This window comes from Taudactylus pleione, unplaced genomic scaffold (genome assembly GCF_031769625.1).
Source record: "Taudactylus pleione unplaced genomic scaffold, aTauple2 ptg000136l, whole genome shotgun sequence".
In the NCBI taxonomy this organism is placed as follows: domain Eukaryota; kingdom Metazoa; phylum Chordata; class Amphibia; order Anura; family Myobatrachidae; genus Taudactylus; species Taudactylus pleione.
The window spans coordinates 207,313-230,467 of NW_028284538.1; the positions used below are offsets into that span (position 1 = coordinate 207,313).

The 23,155-nt window shown below is 44.5% G+C and overlaps 1 protein-coding gene across 1 annotated transcript in view; it reads left to right on the forward strand.

The window, feature by feature from the left end:
- Nucleotides 1-23,155, forward strand: part of P2RX3 (purinergic receptor P2X 3) — a 68,823-nt gene that overhangs the window by 36,062 nt on the left and 9,606 nt on the right. Inside the window, exons 6-11 of the mRNA XM_088473545.1 lie at nt 11,309-11,386; nt 15,442-15,565; nt 17,851-17,987; nt 18,204-18,297; nt 20,174-20,239; nt 22,714-22,791. Of these exons, the coding sequence (XP_088329671.1) occupies nt 11,309-11,386; nt 15,442-15,565; nt 17,851-17,987; nt 18,204-18,297; nt 20,174-20,239; nt 22,714-22,791 (577 nt within the window). The remainder of the gene's footprint in view (nt 1-11,308; nt 11,387-15,441; nt 15,566-17,850; nt 17,988-18,203; nt 18,298-20,173; nt 20,240-22,713; nt 22,792-23,155) is intronic.

Genomic DNA, 23,155 nt, shown 5'->3' on the forward strand with positions numbered 1-23,155 from the left:
GGGAAAAGCACTTTCCTGCCTGTGGCTGCCTCAAAACACTGGGGACCGCATTTTCATGCCTTTCTCTCCTCTACCTGGGGAAGCATTTACTAGAGGTCAGTCTGTCCGAGGCCGTCTTTTCCCAGCAGGTGTGCTGCTTGTCGGGCCAGGGTAGCTGGTGCCTACCGGCACTCGGAGGCCAAGGCTTCGGAGAAGCCTAGTGCCTGGCGGGATCTAAGCCCACCAAGTTCGTTTGGGAGTAGTCAGCCACCTGCTCCAGTTCAGGGACCAGTGGGTGGAGTCGACGACCGACGCCTGGGTGCGGGGCATTGTTTCCCGGGGTTATATAATCGACTTCAGGGGTCCACCACTGGATGTTTTTTCGCAACTGCCCTTAAGGACACGAAGAAGAGGGTGGCCCTGGACCAGACAATTGGGTCTCTACTTTCAGAAGGGGTTATTGTTCCAGTTCCGGCATCAGAACACAGTCGGCTCGGGTCACTATCAGTTCCAGGCTCTGCTATTTGGCTTGGCTACAGCCCCATGCATCTTCACAAAGATTATGGCAGCAATGGCAAGCCTGCTGTACCAGGACGGGATAATGGTCGTTCCCTTTTTGGATGATCTGCTCATGAAAGAAGATTTGATCTCTCAGTTTGATGGTCTTCCTAGACCGCATGGTCCAGGTGCTTCAGGATCACGGTTGGACCCTGAACTTTGACAAATGTCATCTGACACTTTGCCAGCACCTCCTGTTCCCAGGGGTTGTTCATCGACACCTCCCTCCAGTAGTCTTCCTGCCTGAGTCTAAATCCCGGGGCCTCCAGGATTTGGTCATGATGTTACTGCCTCGCCTGTCCATCTGGCGGTGAATGAAGCTGTTGGGTATGACGGTCTCCACCTTCAAGACCATCCAGTATGCCCGCTTCCACTTGCAGGAATTCCAGTGGCAAATTCTCCGAAATTGGTTGGGACACATGGAGGACCTCTCCAGCTTCTGGTTCTGTCAGACAGTACTCGGCAATCCCTTCATTGGTGGCTGGTTTCCAATCACCTGCTCCTCGGTCACTCCAACCTGGGTCATTGTGACCACAGACGCAAGTCTCTTTGTTCGGGGTGCTGTGATGTCGAGTCTTTGTCTTCAGGGTCTTTGGTTATTATCATAGGCTGCCCTACCGATCAATGTGCTGGAGCTCCACGCCATCTATCTGGCTGTGTTGGGAGCCCAGTCCGCCCTGGCCAGGCAGTGTGGATTAAATCAGACAATGCCACGGCAGTGGCATACGTGAATAATCAGGGCAGCACCAAGAGTGCAGGGGCAATGGCGGAGGCATCCCGCATTCTATCCTGGGCAGAAGCCTTTGTTTTGGCGCTCTCGGTGGTGTTCATTCCAGCAATGGAAAATTGGGAGGTGGACTTCCTCAGCAGGACCACCTTCCCGTCTGGATAGTGGTCTGTCCATCTGAAGGTCTTCCAGCAGTTTGTTCGTAAGTGGGGCCTTCCAGAAGTGGACCTGATGGCGTCTCGTCACAACTGCAAGGTTCCTTGATTATCAGCGAGGTCCAGAGACACACTGGCCTACACAGTGGATGCCATGACCGTTCTGTGGACTTTTCGACTGGCATAGCCCTTCCCCCCCGATTCCCATGTTACCTCGGGTACTTCGGCGGATCAAATATCAACGGGTACCGGTGATCCTAGTGGCTCCGAACTGGCCACGCAGGTCGTGGTACACCGCCATCCTCAAACTGGCAGTAGGTCCCGACTGGTGCATTTCAGCACGAGGACCTTCCTTGTTTGTCTTTAATGGCCTGGCTTTTGAGGCCGGACTCTTGAAGGCTAACCAAACCGGTTTCTTTGCGTAACTACCACAGGGTCTGGAAGATCTACATCTTGCGGTGTGAACGTCATGACGTACACACATCCCAGTTTCGCTTGCCTCGGTTTTTAGGTTTTCTTCATGGAGGTTTGGAGGCCAGTTTGTGGCTTCGCTCCTTGAAGTGCAAATTTCGTCTATTTATTTTCAGTGACATCTGGTCTTTCTGCCAGAGGTTCGGACCTTTTTGCAGGTGGTGTTGCGGGTTCAACCTCCTTTTCAGTCACTGGTGGCACCATGGAATCTCAACTTAGTCCTCTCAGCTCTTAAGCAGGCTCCCTTTGTGCCTTTGGATTCTGTGGACCTTAAATTCGTCACCTGGATACTGGTTTTCCTTATGGCAGTTGCCTCACCTCAGCAGGTTTCCGAATTGGGGGCCTTGTCCTGCATGCCGGCGTTCCTCATTTTCCATGGCGACCGGGCAGTTCACCGAACAGTTCATTAATTCCAAACGAAAGTGGTTTCGCTTTCCACCTAAACCAGGAAATTGTCTTTCCTGTGTTTCCACTTTCAGCGACGTCCCGGGACCGGGATGATTTTGCTCTGTTGGATGTCGTTCGGGCCCTGTGGCTCTACTTGGACAGGACTTCTTCCGTTCATCGTACAGATTCCTTACTGGTTCTGTATGAAGCTCAGAAACGTGGCTGGCTTTCTACGAAGCAGACCATTGCATGTTGGATCCGCTCAATCATCTCTCGGGCCTATTCTGACGCGGGGAGACCAGCACATGACAAAGTGTTGGCTCTTTCGACACGAGCGGTGGCAACCTCCTGGGTGGTGCGCCATGGGTTCCTTTTCTGAACAGGTCTGCCGCGCAGCTACCTGGTCCTCTGTCCACACGTTTGCTCAATTTTACAGCTTTGGCGCCAAATGTAATAGGGTAAGAGTTTAGAAAATGTTAGAGTTTAGCAGGAAGCTCTCACACTTTTTAAACTCGGCCAATGTAATAGAGTCTGAGAACATGCAAACTCTCATATTTTAAGACTAAAAAAAAACTGTTACAGTTTAAACTCTCATCCAGATGTTTTCCCATTTTGAAGATAAAACTCGACCAATGTGAGAGTTTACTGCTAAACTGTTACATTTTCTAAACTCTCACCCTATTGAATTTGGCCTTCGTGTTTTTGCCTCTGGCAACACCCACTTTGGGTGTACAGTTCTCCAGTCAGGCAGCCTGAGCGTTCCCTCCCCTGGGTGCGGCTGGGTGCGGCTGTCCCATGGTCCAGTGTCCCCCAGCATAGAAGAAAGAGAAAAGTGGATTTTTGGATACTTACCTTTTCTCTGATTCATGCTGGGGTACACTGTGTTCCCTCCCTCATGCTCAGTCGTGTTGCATTGTGTTTTTTGACCGTTTGGTCCCTGTGGTTCTTTTTTTTTTCTTGATATAACAGTTTCACTGGGTTACTGCTTCTCCATACCGGGCACTTTTAAAGTTGTACTGGCATGATGGGGTAGCTGAGGGGAGGAGCTTAGGAATAAAGCTATAGGTTTCATTAGTTAAGTGCCAGCTCCTACAGTCCCATCTACAACCCCATGGTCCAGTATCCTCCAGCATGAATCAGAGAAAAGGATTCAACGGTAAGTACCCAAAAATCCAGTTATTTTTATAAATACAACCTTCACTACTGCAATAAACTAGTGGGTCACTCTTATTTGATTGCGTTATCCCGATGTGACTTCAGTGATAAACAGCCACAATAATGAATCATTTCTCAATGCGAATAGCGCTGATAGCAGATGTAAATGTAGCAGAAATGCAGACATTAATAAAAACCTCCTTGGGTACTAAAGCACTGGCCTAAATGTCGTCGATGTCGAGTCACTGAGAACATAAAGGTTTATTTTTACTTTTGCAGCAGAGAGATGGTCAATGTAAGATCTGATACTATAATTAATTTCTACACAGTGTGGTGGTAAAGTACTGTTAAATCCTTTTAACTGTAACTGCTGTAGAGATCCTGTTTCATCCAGTATAAATGAAAGTTTCCCTTGTAATGCAGATGATTGACGATGGCTGTCAGCTCAGATGTTGTAATTCATCCGCATACAGCTTGATGGTGAAAAGATATTTAAACAGTTACAGCTGTAAAAGCTGCATAAATCCAGTTTTTCTTGGCGACAGTAGCAATAAAATATATCTTCAATAAGTCTCAACCTAATGCTGCAATTCGTATGTTTAATGATTGTAATGTTTAATGATTTTCCTCGCCACGTCCCGTGCATCCCTCGGAAGCAAGTGTTTGGCATAGAGTACCTAGGAATATGCTTTTCAAAGCACAGAAGGTGCAAAATGCATTCCATTTCAAAGTATAGGATAAGACAGTCTCCTTCAGCTGGGAACCATACTAAACTCAAGCAGAGAAAGAAATGCACCGTTATCTAATTTCAATAATCTTACGCCGTGAATGAAGTCTATCTCTAGCTGTACTCCATTGCATCACTGCGTGTACTCTTTATTTTTTAAAAATTGCCCTTACTTTACCCAGCTCATCCAGCGCTTAAAACTGCTTCTTTCAAATCTGGCTAAGGAAACCCATGCAGGGAACTTCTGTGCTTGCTCAAATGACTGGTACCTCATTCAGAGTCGGTCGTTGCGGCCGCTCGGTCGTAAGTTAAAAGGGGCCGGATATGCAAATGAAGCGCTCACAAGTTGCGTCGTTAAGATGGGATCGTTAGCTGGACGAGCGAGGGGAGGATGCGGCCGTAAGACTAAAATCACGCCCCCTTCTCGTTCGCAATACACGTCATCTCCGGGCATATAAGGATTAATCGAGACCATCGGAGCTGGACGTAGAGCTTAAGGTTGAACCTACCCTCTCTTAAGCAGTACGATCAAGTCAGTGTAAAAACCTCCCATGTCACATGTGCCATGACACTACTCAGTTAATTATGCACTCCCATAAAATGCAGTTTGAATAGTCAGGCACGCCTGCGTGTGGATCTCCACTCCCCCATTCACAAGCATCACTGTTACCACCCACAAACGCTTCATCCTGTCACTCAAGCTAACGACCTGGCCAAGTTGAAGGAGAGAGAAATTTTTGATCGTAATAGCTAGTTTGCGCACGCGCATTGCGAATTTTACGCATGCGCAGTTTAGCGAACATCAGTTGCGTACGACCGAATGGCCGCAACGACCGACTCTGAATGAGGTCCAGAATGCTTCCATCCATTGATTTTTTTCGTGGCAAAGTTTGTATTTTTTAGAATAAATGAAGGTACGTAAAACATGGCCTATATCCAAATTGATACCAACAAGAAGAGACTAAGGGGCCCATATATGTATATATGCGACTATATCCCCGAAAACGGGGTTTTCGGGGGTTAACCACAAATATTAAGCTTTCCCTAAATGTATGAAGGGGGGACTGCAGCAGATATCTCTGATACCTGCTGTGATCCCTCCATTCCCTCAGGTAGTCGCATTCCTCATAGGTTCTGGATATTGGCCCCACAGCTAACGCCATCTAAAGATGGTGTTAGCCGCTGTAACCTACTATGAGCTACACACCACATACTTAGCGAGGAAAGAGTTCTTCCAGAACCCTCCCCGGCAATGGCGGCCATGCATGTGCAGTCAAGTATATTTATACTTAGCACCTCCCTTCTCCCATTGTCATTTGGTTGTGTGGGGATTTCTGCGACGATTATAATGTCCAGAAATAAGACTCCCAAGGAGGCGGGCTTCAGTGATACGCACCTGTAAAAAATGTGTTAAGATCATCTCTCCTCAGGACCCAGAGCGCAATGGCCTTTGCTTCAGTTTCTTTATGGCCCTGCAACAGGCGACCTCTGCTGGTGAATCTGCTCAGGAGCCAGCTTGGGCATACAGATTAACACAGGTAATGTCGCAGTTTGTAGAACGGTTGGCAGCTCCAGTGCCCCCTGTCCCCACCGCTGTGCCTCAGCTTCCTATGGCGGAGCCACCTTGGATACAGACTTTTTCTCAGTCAGTCCAGGGGCTAGCCCAGGTGTCCGCATCTTTTCAACAAATGCTATATAAAGATAGGGCTCTCAGATGCAGGCCTGCTGCACGCAAGAGTTATACACCTCTCTCTTGAGGATGTTCGGACTTCTTCTAGCTTCTATTACCTCGGACGTTGAAACGTCTTCCGTCCCAGAGGAGGCTATGTTTCCAATAGATGTAGAAGCTCTTATTAGAACAGTAAAGGCTGTTCTCATGGTTAAGGTCTCAGAACAGCCTTCTAGATCCAAGACACCCTCTCCCAGCAGCGGATAGGGCTAAGTAGGAGTCTCCTCCCCCTATGGACTCCCATATTACTCATCATATTAGGTTGTCCCTCCTTCCTATTCCAAACACTGCATCTTGTAAGGATCCAATGGATAGGAAGCTAGAAAGTCCATTTATGGTAATGTGGGTGCTCTGGCTTGTCCAGCCCTTGCATTAGCTTGGGTGGCTACATCTGTCAGCCACTGGACGGATGCTTTAGAGGATGGGCTCACCTCGGGCATTCACAGAGGAGACCTAGGGGTATATTTACTAAGTGCTGGTTTTTAGAAGTGGAGATGTTTCCCATAGCAACCAATCAGATTCTACTTAACATTTATCTAGCACCTTCTAGAAGATAATAGCTAGAATATGATTGGTTGCTATGGACAACATCTCCACTTCTAAAAACTCGCACTTTAGTAAATATACCCCCTAGCGTCTTTGGTTGGGCATGTTAGGGAGGCAGCTTCCTACTGTATCTCTCCGAAGCGGCCATAGATTCAGGAATTTTTAACATCAACTTCAGCTATTGCAGTTAGAGGAGTGCTCTGCTTGCACACCTGAAGGGCTGGCACAGAATCCAAGAAGTCTCTGGAAGCCCTACCTTATACGGGACATATTCTGTTCAGTCTGGAATTGGACAAGATAGTGGCCACTCTGGCAGTGTCTAAGTCTGCTTTCTTACTGTCAGTTACCACTCCCAGACCTAGGACTTCAGTCTCTCATTCCTTACATCCGCAGAGCAAAGCCGACGGTCAACCATTTCCAGAAGCCAAGGTTTGGACCTCAAGAGTTCCAATCCATGAGCTAAGCAACCCTGGTCCACTAGACATCTAGCTGACAAGCCAGCGGACAAGCTTGCCGCATGATAGGGTGGGCCTCGGGGTGGGAGGTCGGCTTCTTCGTTTTTCATCAGTGTGGATGCAAACCACAACAGATGCCTGGGTCAGAGGCATCGTGTCTCTAGGCTACGCTCTAACATTTCTGAAGCATGCGCTGTCCTGGTTCTTTTCCACCGGACTTCCCACATAGACAGAAAAGGCAGAAGCCCTAGAGGAGTCTCCTGGCCTCAAGGGTCACTATTCCTATTCCCGTCTCAGCCAGGGTTAGGTTTTACGCCAATCTGTATCTAGTACAGACAACTAATTTCGACCCATTCTCAATTTAAAGCACCTGAACAGGTACCTCTGGATTTCCAAATTCTGCATGGATTTCCTTCAGTCCATCATCCTTACTCTGGAGCCGGGGGACATTATGGTATCATTGGATATCCAGGATGACTATTTGCATATCTCCATATGTGCCAGTTACCAGCACATTCTTAGGTTTGCAGTACGAGCCAGCCAGTAGTGTCCATAAGGGGACAGCTTTGGGACGTCTCACTGTCATCCCTGTGCCCTATAGTGGAGGAAGAAGAAAAGGAGACTTATGTTACTTACCTGTTAAGTCTCTGTCTTCTTTTCCATAGGGGGCACAGGGCGCGTACCCTGACGCACCTGATTGACGAGGAGTGTTTCCTTGGTGACCTGTCCGGCAGTACTCTTACCTGTATGTGTACCAGACCTCTTTCTCCTTCTCCTCTGCGTCGTTCCTGTCGTGGGCTTGCAAACTAAACTGCTGGCCAGGGGCTGGGGGCGAGGTATAGAGTAGAGGGATCCTGGGCTTGTAGGTATTTTCAATTAACTATTTGGTGCCTAGACTCTCCTCTCCAGGCTATACCCAGTGTCATCCCTGTGCCCCCTATGGAGACTTGACAGGTAAGAAACATAAGTCTCCTTTTTGGAGAACTACAAAAATCCCTACGCATACCACCTGACATATATATGTATACAACCATCCCAAGATGTGCCCAAAATCTGAGAATATTTTCTCTCTGGATCAAAAATACCAACAATTGTCCCATTTTTTTTTTTTTTAATAAGCACCATCCTCCCCTCTCATGACATTTACATGCACAAGAGAAGGGACTTGATGTGGTACTGTATACATGCAAGAAAATTGGTCTAGCTGTTCTAAATTGATTTTACCATGCCCACAGATATACTGTAAATCAGTCAAAATTTTATTAGAGTTGAGTATTGCAAGTCTGCATATTGCCATGGTGTTTGGAACTGTATATTTTCGAGTTGAATACTTTGTTTGGTGGAGATGTTCAGTACCAAGAAGTTGCCATTAGCAACCTATCAGCTACTGTTATTTAGTACTACAGTAGCTGCATGATAACTATAAGCTGATTGGTTGCTGTGGGTAACTTGTATATCTTGGGAAGGTTTGATGCATCTCCTTTATATTTAAGTGTCTAGACCAGTGGTTCTCAAACTCGGTCCTCAGGACCCCACACAGTGCACGTTTTCCAGGTCACCCAGCAAGTGCACAGGTGTAGTCATTACTCACTGACATTTTAAAAGATCCACAAGTGGAACTCATTATTTCACTTGTGTTTCTGTGAGGAGAACTGGAAAACATGCACTGTTTGGGGTCCTGAGGACCAAGTTTGAGAACCTGTGGTCTAGACCAGTGTTGGCTAACCTTGACACTCCAGCTGTTGTGGAACTATATATCTCAGCATGCCCTGCCACAGTTTTAGCATGCCCTAATAGCAAAACTGTAGCAGTGCATGCTGGGTTATGTAGTTCCATAACAGCTGGAGTGTCAAGGTTAGCCAACACTGGTCTAGACAGTCCATCTAAATCAACAATTAAATCAAAGACATGTATCTATCAAGTGCTTCATTGTAATTCATGATATTCTGTCCTGGTGTAAGTGTCCCTGATTAATCAGTGTACCCTAAATTGTAACATATTTCTTATTCTTGCATATGTATAAATTTACAATAAATGTTATGATGTGAGAGACCAATTAAAACTAGGGATGTGCAGGCTCGGATAGGTTCGAGTTTGCACGTGGAGTTCGGATTTTTCCCTCCAAAAAAACGGAACTCAGAACGAGGCAAAACGTCATCTTACATGGACGAACATCATCATTCCTGGTCTTTTGTCCAGGAATGATGATGTTCGTCCATGTAAGATGACGTTTTGCCTCGTTCTGAGTTCCGTTTTTTTGGAGGGAAAAATCCGAACTCCACGTGCAAACTCGAACCTATCCGAGCCTGCACATCCCTAATTAAAACAGATGAAATATTTTGTTTTGGTTTTTTTACCACTTTTGAAACCAAAGTAACAAAAGTGAAAGGATTGACTGCATATAAAGCAATCCTAAAACTTACCTAGACGGCTGACTGCCACAGTATTTGGGTATAAAGCTGTAAAATATTTTCTGTCTCACTCTCTGCCCCACCTATTGTATACAATAAGTTCTTGTCATGTATTGTACATAAGTGTATTGTCAATGTCTGTGTCTTCAGTGCTTGTTTTTTGACATTGAAACCATAGCGTAAAAGCACCTTCAGGCCATTTGGCCGCAGTTTAAAGAAAAGGGCAAAACACACACATTCTATCATCCTGGGCCCCACCTAGGTTTGTTTTCTTTATAGTTACAGTAGCAACTTGCTTTCTTACATAGTGCCGGACATTTGTCAATATACCAACACCGCACACACACACCCACATACATATATATTCGGAGCCATTAAGAGGAATATGGGGCTTTCACAATGGCAGTCAAGTCTGGGCAAAGAATTCAAGCCTGTCAGCCTCAGCCTGTAAACTGAATGTCACCTAGATGGGCAGCTACCTTAGGAATACAGTTAGGTGAACATACCTACATACATACTTACCTATACATCTGCTAATCTAATAGACATAATCAGTAATACAGATTATTTCCTTCAGGTGAAAAGTTCCTTGCTCTTCCTACAGGTACACACAGCTGTGATTAGAGGGCAGGGGCGCCGAGATGGGGGGGAGCAGGTACAAATTACCCGGGCTTGCTGGAGGGGCTAGGCTGTTGCCCGGTCTGGCACCTCCCCCCCTCCCTTCTACATCACAGCAGCCCAGCACATGCTGCTGTATGCTGGGCTGCAGTGGGAGACTAACCCTGAATAACGCTGATCGTGCCCGCCATTGGCTGTGCGCAGGGCTGAGGGGCTCACAGCGCTGCTAAAATGTTTTTTTTCCCCTTAGGAGGCATGGCCATGCCTCCCGCGATTAGGCCATGCCCCCTGTCACCCAGGCCCGGGATGGCTCTTGGCGGCCCTTTTAGAGGGAACTGACAATCAAGAGATATATTGGGTGACACAATATAAAGAGGGTGGTGGGAGGTTACTTAATAGTGAACCATTCCTAATAGGATATATAGGGGTGTGGTTTTACTTGTCGGAATGTTGACAGGTTCTGAATGTTGACAATGTCAGCATGGCCATAAGGTCAACAATCAATATGTAGACATGTATTAAGGCTGACATGGTTAAAATGTTGACACATTCAGAATGTCGACATTTAACACATTAACATCAAAATGTCACCATATTTATTTTTTTTAAGCCTAAATCTAACTCTAATGGTGCGTACACACTGGGCGATATTACTGAGTGTTTGCACAATTATGTCATCGTAATCGTGCAATCGCTCAGTAATCGTGCACAAATCGTACACTATAATGACGGAAACGACCAGCGATGCGCGCTCCTTCTGGTTGTTTCCGACATTGTCCATCGCCCGAACATGCAGGCCAATCTGCCGATAACGACAGATTGTGCATGTTCAGTGATGAGGGAGGGAGCCTACACTGAATGTCTGATCGTTTTGTAGGCACTGCAGGGGACCAGTGTGTACGCACCTTAACCCTAAAATTCAACAAGTTGACCGGATACTGGATATAGCAGGGAATTGCCAGGCAAGCCAGATTTATTTGTTTGGAAGTTTAGGCGCGTGCAGGACCATAACTAGGGTAGTGAGACAAGTGCCATGGCACAGGGCACTGCAGGACAGGGTGCGCTGTTTAGGCCTGTCAATTTTCTGTTTATTATCATTCTCACTGGTAGCTTCTTCTTTTATCCCCAGCATCTCCTGGCCTCCCCTATATCTTCCCTGGCCCTTCCCCATGAGGCCATGGCCCTTTTTTGGGTGCGTGTCATATGTCTCTATTTGAAAAATAGGGAGCGGGGGGCGCCAATGCTCTTTCTGTCACAGGGCACAAAAAAAAAAAAGTCTAGTTACGGCTCTAGGCACGTGTTACATTATGTGTGCTAAAGTATAATGAGTAATGATTTGTCAGGTGTGATTTCCTATGTTGCTGTTCATGAAGTCTCTTCTATTCTTAAGGCCTCTGTTAATGGAAGCTGAAAACTTTACAATCTTTGTCAAGAACAGTGTGCGATTCCCAGTTTTCGACTTTGAGAGGTAAGTGAGCAAAAGACAGACACAATTGAGTAACACATTTTACACTCACTGTTGCCTATCATTTCACCCTCCTATGTGTCACTGAACATGGTTGGTTATATTTGATACAATAAGAAGTTGGTAGCAATGAACTCTTACCTAGTCTCAAAGTAATATCACCAGTTGGAACCGGCGGCGCTGGGATAATTTCACAAGATCTCAATATTCCAACTCCTTCAAAAGGAAATCTATAACTTGAGTTTAAAAAAAAAAGAACACAATAGTGTAACCCAATAACAGATATTATAATATCATGCGTTCGCAATGGTTCTGCCTACCAGATGGTGTGGTCTACTACATAAATGAGTAGACAATCATGCATATACAAAAAGGGACAACGATTTCATTCCATCGATGTTTTTTCACTTCTTTCTATTTCTCCCTTTCTTTCCATCCAATGTATATAGAAAAAATTCAAACATAGGGAAATCCCATAGCGTAATACTGCATTTATTTCACAAACAAAAAAGTTACTCAAAAATCATAAAAAGTAAATATGGGGAGTAATGGCCTCTCACTAGATGGTATGGTCTACCAGATTACTCCAGTAGACAAATGAGCGCTGTGGGATTTCCCTATGTTTGAATTTTAGGACGTCCCCAAGGTATATCCTGGTATACTCTTTTTCTTCAAGGTCCATAGGGTCCACAGGGCACCCTCCCTGACGCACCTGGCCTCAGTTGGGATCTGTTCCTTTCTTTTTGTATCACTGAATCTCTCTTAATTTTTTTAGAGTGTTTCTTGTGTACATTGTACTTCCTTCTCCACTTTCCGTCTCTTGCCGTTAGGCTTGTTTACAAACTGAATGCCAGTGGCTGGGGGCGGGGTATATAGGGAGGAGGACCTATGCATGCTGGGAGCTTCAAAGCTGTAAACTGTTTGGGTAAATGGATCATTCCAACTACATACCCCAAGGTAGATCCTGTGTACCCTATGGACCTCGAAGAAAAGGAGTTAACTGAGGTATGTTATACCATAACTTTTTGCATAAGACAGTGAGACACCCAGATCAAAGAAAGTGAAGACTGAACGCTGTCAGTCTGGCTCCAGAGGCAAGGGCTAAAGTGTATTGCATGTCACCACCTTTTATTCTCTGAAAGGGGCAGTTATTAGGGGTGGTGTAGTAGGTGGTGACTTCTCCAGTTAATGTATACAAGCTATAGAATACATTGGTTCTGTACTCTATATCCCTATAGGGGCAGTCGCTCCCAAATTATGAATATAATGCATTAATTATCTTATTTATCTACGTACCCTAAATGCCAAAGCTGCAATTTATTTTTTTAAAAAGACTTCTCTACGCATTCAGCATGTTTAACTCAATAACACATCCATGCTTGATCAGCATGTTTGATAAGTAACTTTTGTTCTTACGGATTGATACAAAATGCCCTGTATTACAGCCTGTAGCCTGAGTAATGCAAAGACATACACAAGTTTATAGATGGTCAGTATGTGACAAGAGTCACGTACCACTGTCATTAACCCCTACTGGTATACCCTCCATAAGTGGATAGTGGCATGGTGAAGTGTTGGAAGCGATAGTGAGAGATGGTTACCATATACAAGGTGAGGTAGGGCTAACATGGGGAGCGGAACGATATTATGAGTTCTGAGATATGTGAAGGGGTGGGATTATTGATGGCTTTGTAGGGTTAGAAATTATACTGTATTCTAGAGGTCACATAGGGCCAGTGTAGGGACTGTAGGCAGATGTGGAATGGTGACAGGAAGATTAATGTAGGTGAGGGAAATGCCAGATAGGAGGTAGTTGCATTAGTCAAGATTAGAGATGCATCATGTCAATTTGTATGAGGATGGTATGTTTCTACTTCCTCTCTCCGCCGGTACTCCAACCCCTTTCCCTTACCTTGACTGCTCTCAGTTAGAGTAGTGGAGCCTGATGTACAGAGGGGTTGGGTACAGGATTCCAATGGTCAGAATCCAGACGGTGACAGTGCTGGCTCCGGAATCATGACGGTCAACATCCCGACGCATGTTAGTGAGTATTGTTGTAACCAGAACCCACCCTTCCTACAGCCTAACGTTAACCATCCCTTCCCACAGCCTAACTGTAACTCTCCCCTTCTGCAGCCTAATCTTAACCCTCCCCCCCCAGTGCCAAAACCTAAGCCTAACGCTTACTGTCTGGATTCCGGAGCCAGTATTTTGACCGTCGGGATCCTGAGCTCCAGAATGCTTACTACATCCCGTACAGAGACCTCTTAATCTGTCATCCTAGCTATGTGGTGATTGTAAGGGCCCCCACTGAAATGAGTCTCTGTTAATAGAAACTTGTATTCTTTGGAGCACCTCTCATCATAGAGACGCTCACAGCACTATAAGCATCTTGGATCAGAGAGATGCACTGCTTAAAAAGTTAGTGAGGATTGGTAGGGGTGGGGGGTTTGTTTTCTGCTCCAGGAAGGGGTGGGAAGTAGTGCTTCCCTGTGAGAGTCCCTGGAGAGCAAGAGAGTGGTTCCTCTGTAAAAGGGAGAAAAGTGTTTGCTATACAGAGTACACATATATACAAATACATTTGATTTGGCCCCTCTATTCTTCCACTTAAGGTTAGTTTTACTTTCATTGGTTAATGGCAAAAATCACCCTCATTTGTCCAATTCATTTTTAGCAATTTTATTTCTCCATGAGTTATGAAAGCTGTAATGAGCTATTAATTCCAGTGGTGACCAGTACTATACAAATGATCATTCATCTTTCCTATTGTACATTCCTACGTACATATTGTATCCTGGAATAGAGATGCGGATCAACTGCAAGTCATTATATTAAAAACTGAACATAAACCTGAAAAAGATAATAGAAATAAACTACTTCTTACTGTGTAAAGGGAATGGACTTCTGGACATTTCTATTTAAATAGCAGTCTTTGGAGTCCATTCTTCAGCTATTGGGTTCTTACAGTATTACACAGGCTTCTTCTGACACAGAGGGGTAAATTTACTTAAAATTGTGTCTGGTCCGAGTTGAAACACTCCCAGCATTGTGTTCTTCGATGGTGTATGTGTTCCTGTTTCTCCCCGAGTTCAGTCAAACAAACCCGAACATGCAACCTGTACAGATCAGTGAGATACGTGCAGGCTGCATGTGTTTTGTGTTAAAAAAAAAATTAAATGCTATTAAATGACGTGGGTTTCCCCCCAAAAGCATACACATTTTATCCCACATATTTGTAGAACCAGGACTGGCTCCCAGAACCCGGGGCTGGTAATGCTTTTGGGGGGTAACCCCACATAATTTCTTTTTTTTAATTTAACCCTTTTTTTTTGTTTATTTACAGGCAGAAACATACATGGATCACACTGATCTGTGTATGTTTCTGCTAAACAAGCAACACGGGAGGTAGTCTATTTACAACTTCTATTTTGGACCAAGTTTGCTAAAATTACACCCGTGATTATAATCATGATTCTTGGTGAATTCCCATGTTGTATTCCTGTCTATGGAAAGTACCTGCGAGTTTGGCCGATGGTGTATTTATGTCTATTTGTGTTTTCACCTGTTTTACAAAGAGTTTCATGATTTCTCCCGAGTTTGCCTTCAGTAAGTTTGCAAGTGGTAAAAAATGGCCGAACACACCCGTGATTGACATCTCGACCAAACACGATTCTTAGTAAATTTACCCCAGAGTATCCACATACAGACACATGGCTAGTACTGTCTTGTGGCTTGTATAGCTAAGCATCCCCAGCTTAATAAGAAAAGGCAATGTTTTAATTATACTCCCATTTTACAGCATTTTAATATTTCATTCCCAACATTTACATTTTAATGTAAATAAATATATGTCATACCATAATGCGTAGAATGAACCTGATATTGGATGATAGGGTAACTAACTATTAAGATTTACATGCCAGGTTTTCTGCTAATAACTATTTCCTTTGCTGCATGATATGTTATGAGTTTACTGACTTACAGTTGATTAGGCTTGGCATATTACTGGTCTTTATAGAACTATTCTTCAGAATATGACATTAAATATTATCTTTTAGGGGGAACTTGCCGTCCAGTCTGAACTGTCGCTATGATCCAGTCGTGTCCCCCTTCTGTCCAATCTTCAGACTTGGAGACATTGCCAGACATGCTGGTCAAAACTTCACTACGCTGGCTGACAAGGTTTGTTTTCAACATATCATGCGAATGTCAAACCGGGCGACAGTGTACAACATGGTGTGTGTACAAAAAAACTACAGTGTTTATCAATATTCATTTTTATACTGTTTTAAAGTAAATATAAATTAAATGTATTTAGATGTTTTAATTTTTTCTTATGGTATAATTTTATTTTTATCTCTGTCAATCAGATTTTATATATTATTTTCCGGGGAGATAAGGATTTCATTTACTGTTATACTGGGACAAAATCTTTATTGTACTTGGAAAAGGAATTGCCATGCATCCAATATTGGGCTTGATTCAATTCAGCGCAATGCTGAATAGCCCCGGGAGGGAGCTCCCTGAGCTATTTAATTCACTGCGCAATTTGCACCGATAGTTGCCAACAGGGCTGGCTCCAGGGGTCAGAGCACCCTGTGCCAGCCCTTTAAAGTGCGCCCCAACCAAAAATGGGGGCGTGGTCTAATTACCATAGATCACGCCCCCATTTGACATTATTTGGAGGCGTGTCTGCACGCCTCCAATAATGTCAGGCTGGGGGGAGCCTCACTAGGTGGTCTACCCCCAGCCCCTCTTCCATCACTGAATGGATGCCGCTCGCATTTGCGCAGCATCCATTCAGACTCCGGGGTCCGGCACCGCTGCGGAACAGCAGGACAGTAGTGTCCCACTGAAATCGGGATGTTGGGGAGGGGTGCGCCCTCTATGTGTGATGCCCCTGTTTGACCGCACTGGTCGAACACCCCTAGAGCCGGCCCTGGTTGCCAATTAAGTCGGAGAATACCAGTTCTCGCGACTTAACATAGGTGTTTAGTGGTGAGAACTGGCATTCTCCGACTAAAGTGCTGGCCGCATCCGGCACTTTTCTTGGTTTTCTCCTCACACCCTCAGGGAACCCACTAAGGAAACCAATAGGTAGGAATGCATGTAAATAGCATGCTAAACGATGGCTCACTGAAGGCCGAATTGGTCAGCTTGTGGATGAGGAACAACCGGGCTATGCCGTGCGAGGCAAATGCCGAACAGGTAATGGAGCTATATATATATTACAGACAGTTATAGATATAACAGCTGATTCCAAGTTGGGAACTAAGCAAAAAAAAATAGTAAGTAACTTTGCACCTCGGTAAAACCATGCTGCACTGCAGGTGGGGCAGATTTAAAATGTACAGAGAGAATTAGATGTGAGAGGGGCGTGTCCAAACTGAAATGTAAATTGTAGTGTAAAAATAAAGCTATCCAGTACTTGTGGGCTACATACAAAAGCAGGTAGTATTTACCATGCATGTATTTGCTACATCGTTTATCCAGGTGCAGAGTTACATTGTTAGCTTTGCTCCCAAATCAGAATCATGTCCAAATTGTTGAAATAATAATTTTCCCGTTGATTTATGTATAATAGATAAAGAATTATTGTGCACTGTGAGTGCATGGTTCTGCAACAGTTAATCTATGTCCAGTATATTTAAATCAGTTAAAAAAGAGGTTGTTCTACGTGGAAATGTAATGCAGTTGTATCATTCCCTGCATAGGCCGGTCTCACATTATCGACAGTTACCATGTCGGCATTCATAATGTTGACACTACAGTGTCAACACTAGAATGTTAACATGGTCCAACATGTCGACAGGCACCATGTAGGCATGCTCAGAATGTTGACATGTGAAATGTCCCCATGTGAAATGTCAACATTCTCAAAATACTGACAGGGTTAGATACCGCTGGGAAGGTTAGGCGTTAGGGAGAGACAGAAAACTCTCACCCATACCGCCGATCCATCAGATGTCTGTACCGGAAGTGACAGTCACATGACCACCAGGACCAGGAAGCTGCGCTGTAGCTGCTGCAGCCATTGGGACCAGGTAAGTAACCGCTGGGCCAACAGGGATGTTAGTTCGCTGTTCTATCATGTCGACATCATGTCCTCCATGTAGATATGATGAATATTGACATGGTCACTGTCGACATCTTGCTTGCCAACTTTTTGACTATGTGGACATGATAAATGTCGTTCTAACATACCACACCCGGTCTCCTAATTAGAATAGCTCCCCTCTGTTTGCATTCATTTGTGTTTCACTTGCTAAAGTACAGAAATATTAAGATAGATCATTGTTTTAAAATTAACATCTACTATATACAACCTGGCCACAAAGAAGCTGATCCCCTCCCCCCCACAAAGTGAATATCTATATTAAATAAAATAAAAAAGCTGTTCTTAAACTGCCTTTATAAATAAATGGCCCCAGTTTTGCATAGTAATATGTCAGTGTGTCTTATTGCAGGGTGGTGTGCTGAGTATTAAAATTGGTTGGCTCTGTGACCTTGACAAATCCTGGGATCTCTGCGTTCCTCGATACAGCTTTACCAGACTGGACAGCGTTTCAGAAAAGAACAATGTTTCTCCAGGATACAACTTTAGGTATTACGCATTTCATGTTCTGAGGATGCTGAATCACTTTGGAAATGTCTTTTTTTTTTTTTTTCAATTGTGGGCAAGTTAAAATCTTTGAAGAATTTAAACTTTCAGATTTCCTACTGTTGCTGGACTACCGGGTATTTACTATGGGTTTTAATAGTGAACCCCATACATTAGTAATTGTGTTTTTATTTAATGCATTGTTGGTTTGTGTTTCAGGTTTGCTCGATATTACATGAATTTAGATGGCTCAGAGTTCCGGACTCTGATCAAGGCTTTTGGCATTAGAATTGATGTTCTCGTTTATGGAAACGTAAGTTCAGAGAAATAATCCCTTGTGATATACAGAAGGGGACTAGCGTGTGAGATATATTTTGTCTGATATTATCTTACTTGTATTTTGGACTTCGCTGAGTGGCTAATATTGTGCCCGGCATTGCAAGGTCTTTTTCCATTTTTATTCCCCCTACCCATCTCTCTCCCCCTGTCTTTCCATCTTCCCCCATCTCACTGTCCCCCCTTCCTGTCATCTGTCTCTTTCATCATTTCTCTCTCTTCCTCCCATCTCCCCTGCTTCCTCCCATCTCCTCCACTTTCTCCCATCTTTCTCTCCCTCCCATATGTCTTTCTCTCTCCCTCTTCCTTCCATCTCTCTCCCTCTATTCTTCCCATATGTCTCTATCCTTCTTCCAATCTCTCATTCACTCCCTTTTCCTTCTGTCTCTCTCTGTCTCCCTTACTTCCTTCATTCCTCTTGGACCCCAGACTCAACTCTCAGGACCTCGAACTCAGGGGATCTTTTCATGTAGCACATGAAGTAGCTAGTGAAAGATATCACTATATATTGCATTACATCAATGCGATATACAGTGATGTTTAGTAGCCATTCATGTACACTTACCTGTTTGGCGTCTTTGGCTGGTGTTCGGCCCCTCCGCAATCCTGTAAAATAGTATTAAGACAGACATATCGGGAGTACAATATGCCTGCTTCTCACTGCGCATGCGCCGGCATCCGAGAGCGGCAAGTCAGGTCAGGCCTGCTGCAAAGGATGCTGGGAAAAGGGGGTGTCGGGCAGACAGCAGGGAAGTATACAGCTTCTGTTCGGCTTGTGGTACAGACTACTCAATCCTTAGATGGCAAATCTGTACGCACTCACCATACAAAAGTATGGTGATGCGATTCATACACGGATCGGGGAGTGCCGCTGGAACAGGAAGAACCTTCTCCACGGTAACCCCCTCTATGAATCGCCGAAAGCAGTGAAAACCCTGTTTTCAGTTAACCGGATGTCTTACTGCTTTATGAATATACCCCCTAAACCTTTAGGACCTTACTGGTCTTGTGGCTATGAAGAGGTGGCGTGGGATTTGGTAAATAACAACTGGCTCTTACTGAATGGTCGAACATCACAAAAGCTCTTCCAAGTGCATTGAGCTCCCTGGCACCCCCTGCGTTCAGTTCAGCCACTATTCTACCTCTCTGTGCCCACACAGTCCATCTGTTAGGATAACACCCGCAGTCCAACACACTTACTTTGCCATGGTCCCCTTTCCGCCCTGGGGCTGCATAATAACATAAACGCCTGTTCCGTTGTCACCTGCTGCTTGCACTATAATGGCCTATAACGGTGCTGGGGGTGGAGTATCAGGCAGCCAGTGAGAGCGGTGAGAGGAGGGTTGAAGCTTTTACAGCGCTTGCGCTATATGGACACAGGAATAAAAGGATTGTTATCTATTCTCTTACCATCAGTGTATTTAAACAAATGTTTATACTTTTATCAAGTGCAGGTTCTCTTGGGGCTGTGTGACTGCAAAGTCTAGTGTTGAGTCTTGGGGGTTTTTAGAGAGAGTTTTTAGAAATGGAGATGTTGCCCATAGCAACCAATCATATTATAGCTATTATCTTCTAGAAGGTGCTAGTTAAACGTTAAGTAGAATCTGATTGGTTTGCATGGGCAACATCCCCACTTCTAAAAACTCAAATTTAAGTAAATTTACCCCTTATCAAAGCAAATGTTTTTTCTTCCCAATTGTACAAGAGAACATGTAATTGCTATTTGTCTAATTATATTTCCCCAGACAGAATCTTTTTCTGATTGTTTATCATAAACTCATATTTTAGCTCTGACTTTTCTGTTACTTTTTTCTGATCTTTCATTTTCATTTATATCAATGTATTTTATACAGGCTGGGAAGTTCAACATCATTCCAACTCTTATCAATATTGTGGCAGCATTTACGTCAGTGGGTGTGGTGAGTTATTTACATATTTTAAATACATGTCATAAGAGAATTATCAGGATAATAGATATGTATTTCCTATAAGGGTCACACACTTAATGTAATATGAGAGACTGCAGCTAAAGGTGCGTACACACGTAACGAATTGTGTAGTTAACGATTTTCGTGAACGATTTCCCTTCAGATTTTCCCTTGAAAAATAGAACAAATTTATGTAATGTAAAAAAACGATTTTCACAACGATTTCATCAACGATGATGGTTGTGCTTACCTGAAATCGTCTTGTAGGACAGTCAGAATGGGCGATGAACGATAACTACCAACTACAAACGGGAGTGCGCATTGGTAGTTATCGTTCATCGTTTTGCCCCTGAAACTGGACGATTTTGTGAATGACTTAACGTTAACGACGTCGTTAACGACAAATCATTAAAAAAATCATTACGATTGTACGCACCTTTAGGCTCTCTAAAGCTGGGTACACACTGACAGATATATCTGTCCAATCTGTCTGGTGGAAAGGAAAATCTGGTCTGTCTTCCAGGGTTTTGGAGCAAATTGCTAGTGGTATTTGCTCCCACACATTACCAGATTTTCCTTCCCACCAGACAGATTGGACAGATATATCTGTCAGCAGGGGTTTTACAGCATTTTCCGTTTCGTGCATCCCGGCACTAGGGGTAAATTTACTGAGAATCGAGTCAGGGAGAATTTACTTTTTTTTTAAACTCAATTAGCTACGCCGAAACTCGGGAGATTTGAGTTTCCTGAAACTTTCACATTTACCAAGAAGTGAGTTTAGCTGAGAGTGAGATATCCGATGGTGAAGCAGAACGAGATATCTCCCCCGAGTAGCAGGTTTTGCAGGAGATGACTCATCCGAGATTGCAGTGTCTTCTCTCTGTAAAACTCTCCCGAGCAAGCAGCCTGCAGATATTAGTGAGATATGTGTAAGCTGTTTGTGTTCTAGCCTGTCAAAAAACAGGTTAAAAGTTTTTTGTAAAAATGACATAGGGCCCCCCCTAAAGCCTAACCAGCCCCCGTACTTGCCAGCCAGTCCTGGTTTATAAAATTACGGGGAACAAAATATGTAGGGTTCCACCGTAATTTAGAAACCAACACCAGGCTGCAGGGCCAGTCCTGGTTTTAGATATAAGGGGGAAAAATGCGTAGGGTACCGATTATATTTAAAACCAGCACCGGACCCAAAACGGCCGGGCTGTAATGCCACAGCCCGGAGACACTTTCACCAGGGCTCCGGGGCCAAAGCATTATCAGCCCAAACCGGTGAGGCCGAGCCGGGGATCTCAGTGGAGGTGGGGACCCCCGAAAAAAGGGGCCCCCCCTCTCCCTTAACCCCAGGCTAAGTCTGAAGCCCAGGGCTCTTCCCGCACCCCTGGAGTGTTGGATACGGGGGTAATAAAGTGGGAAATATAAGTAAACTTTTGTATTTTAAAGTGGGACTACAGGTGCCAGCAATCCTGCCCTTTGGCACTTGTGGAACTACAAGTGCCAGCAGACGGGCGGCACTTGTACTCCCACTGTAAATTAAATAGTTAAATCAGGGCTCGACAAATCCCGGGCGCCAGGTCGCCATGGCGACTAAGACTTTAGACCTAGCGACCGGGATTTCTAAGCCACCTCTAAGCTCACTCCTGAGCTCCGGCGTCGGGCTTCCCCACGGGCACTATGGGAGAGACGTCATGATGTCTCTCCCATAGTAATGAGGAGCGGCGGCAGCCCATGGGCACTATGGGAGAGACGTCATGACGTCTCTCCCATAGTTCCGAAGAGCGGCAGACGGCAGCGGTCGCAGGATCCTGGCCTAAGGTAAGTATTGTTTTTTGTTTTTTTTATGTGTGTGCGCGGCACACTTAGAGGGGGCTTAGTACTGGGGGCACTATTACTGGGGGTACTATTAGAGGGGGCTTACTACTGGGAGCACTATTACAAGGGGCTTACTACTGGGGGGCACTATTACAGGGGGCTTACTACTGGGGGCATTATTAGAGGGGGCTTACTACTGGGTGCATTATTAGAGGGGGCTTACTACTGGGAGCACTATTACAGGGGGCTTACTACTAGGTTGAGGGGCACTGAAAGGGCATGTGTGGTGGTCTATACAAGCTTTCAGAATTCTGGTAATGGACGATGGTCTGCCTCCTAAACTTTTAAGATGGCTACTAGATTTTACAAAAATTTGTCGAGCCCTGAGTTAAATAAAGACAAAACACACACACCTTGTCTAGTAAAACTTTATTACATACACCTACCCACTCACACATACTTACCTATACCAGATGTTTCTGTTCTCTTCTCCAGTAGAATCCTTAATGACTGACCCTGCAAAAAAGATTGCATACTCACCTATATCCTGGCACTCTATTCCCTTCATTTTTATTTTACTTTTCTTGGCATCTTTTCTTTTAAATGTCTAAAGTTTTCTTTAATTTTGTATCTATCTGTGTTATTATTTCTTGTTACAGGGCACTGTTCTCTGTGATATCATTTTACTCAACTTCCTGAAAGGAGCAGATCAATATAAAGCAAAGAAGTTTGAGGAGGTATGAGACTGCTGAAAAGGCTGAGCTGCGTGAATATGTATATAGAGGGTCAAGATAAGTTCAGTCCTGGGACAATTCACAGTATTATACCATTGGTTTTAGTTTCAGATTGTTAATTCATAAATCTTTTATAATGGTACATGGGGATACAAGGAGGAGGGGGCAGCATTATGTCTGAGCTCAAGAGGAAGCACTTGTTATCGCCTAAAGTACCCTAGAACCAACCCAAACATTCTTCTGCTTAAGTAGAAGTGGTGTGTCCCACATCAAGAATGAATCTGGAGCAATTCTTCCAGCTACAGAACACACAGTCCAAGGGAGACTCACTCTCCCTCTTTAGCCTGTTCAGATCAGCAAATTCCAA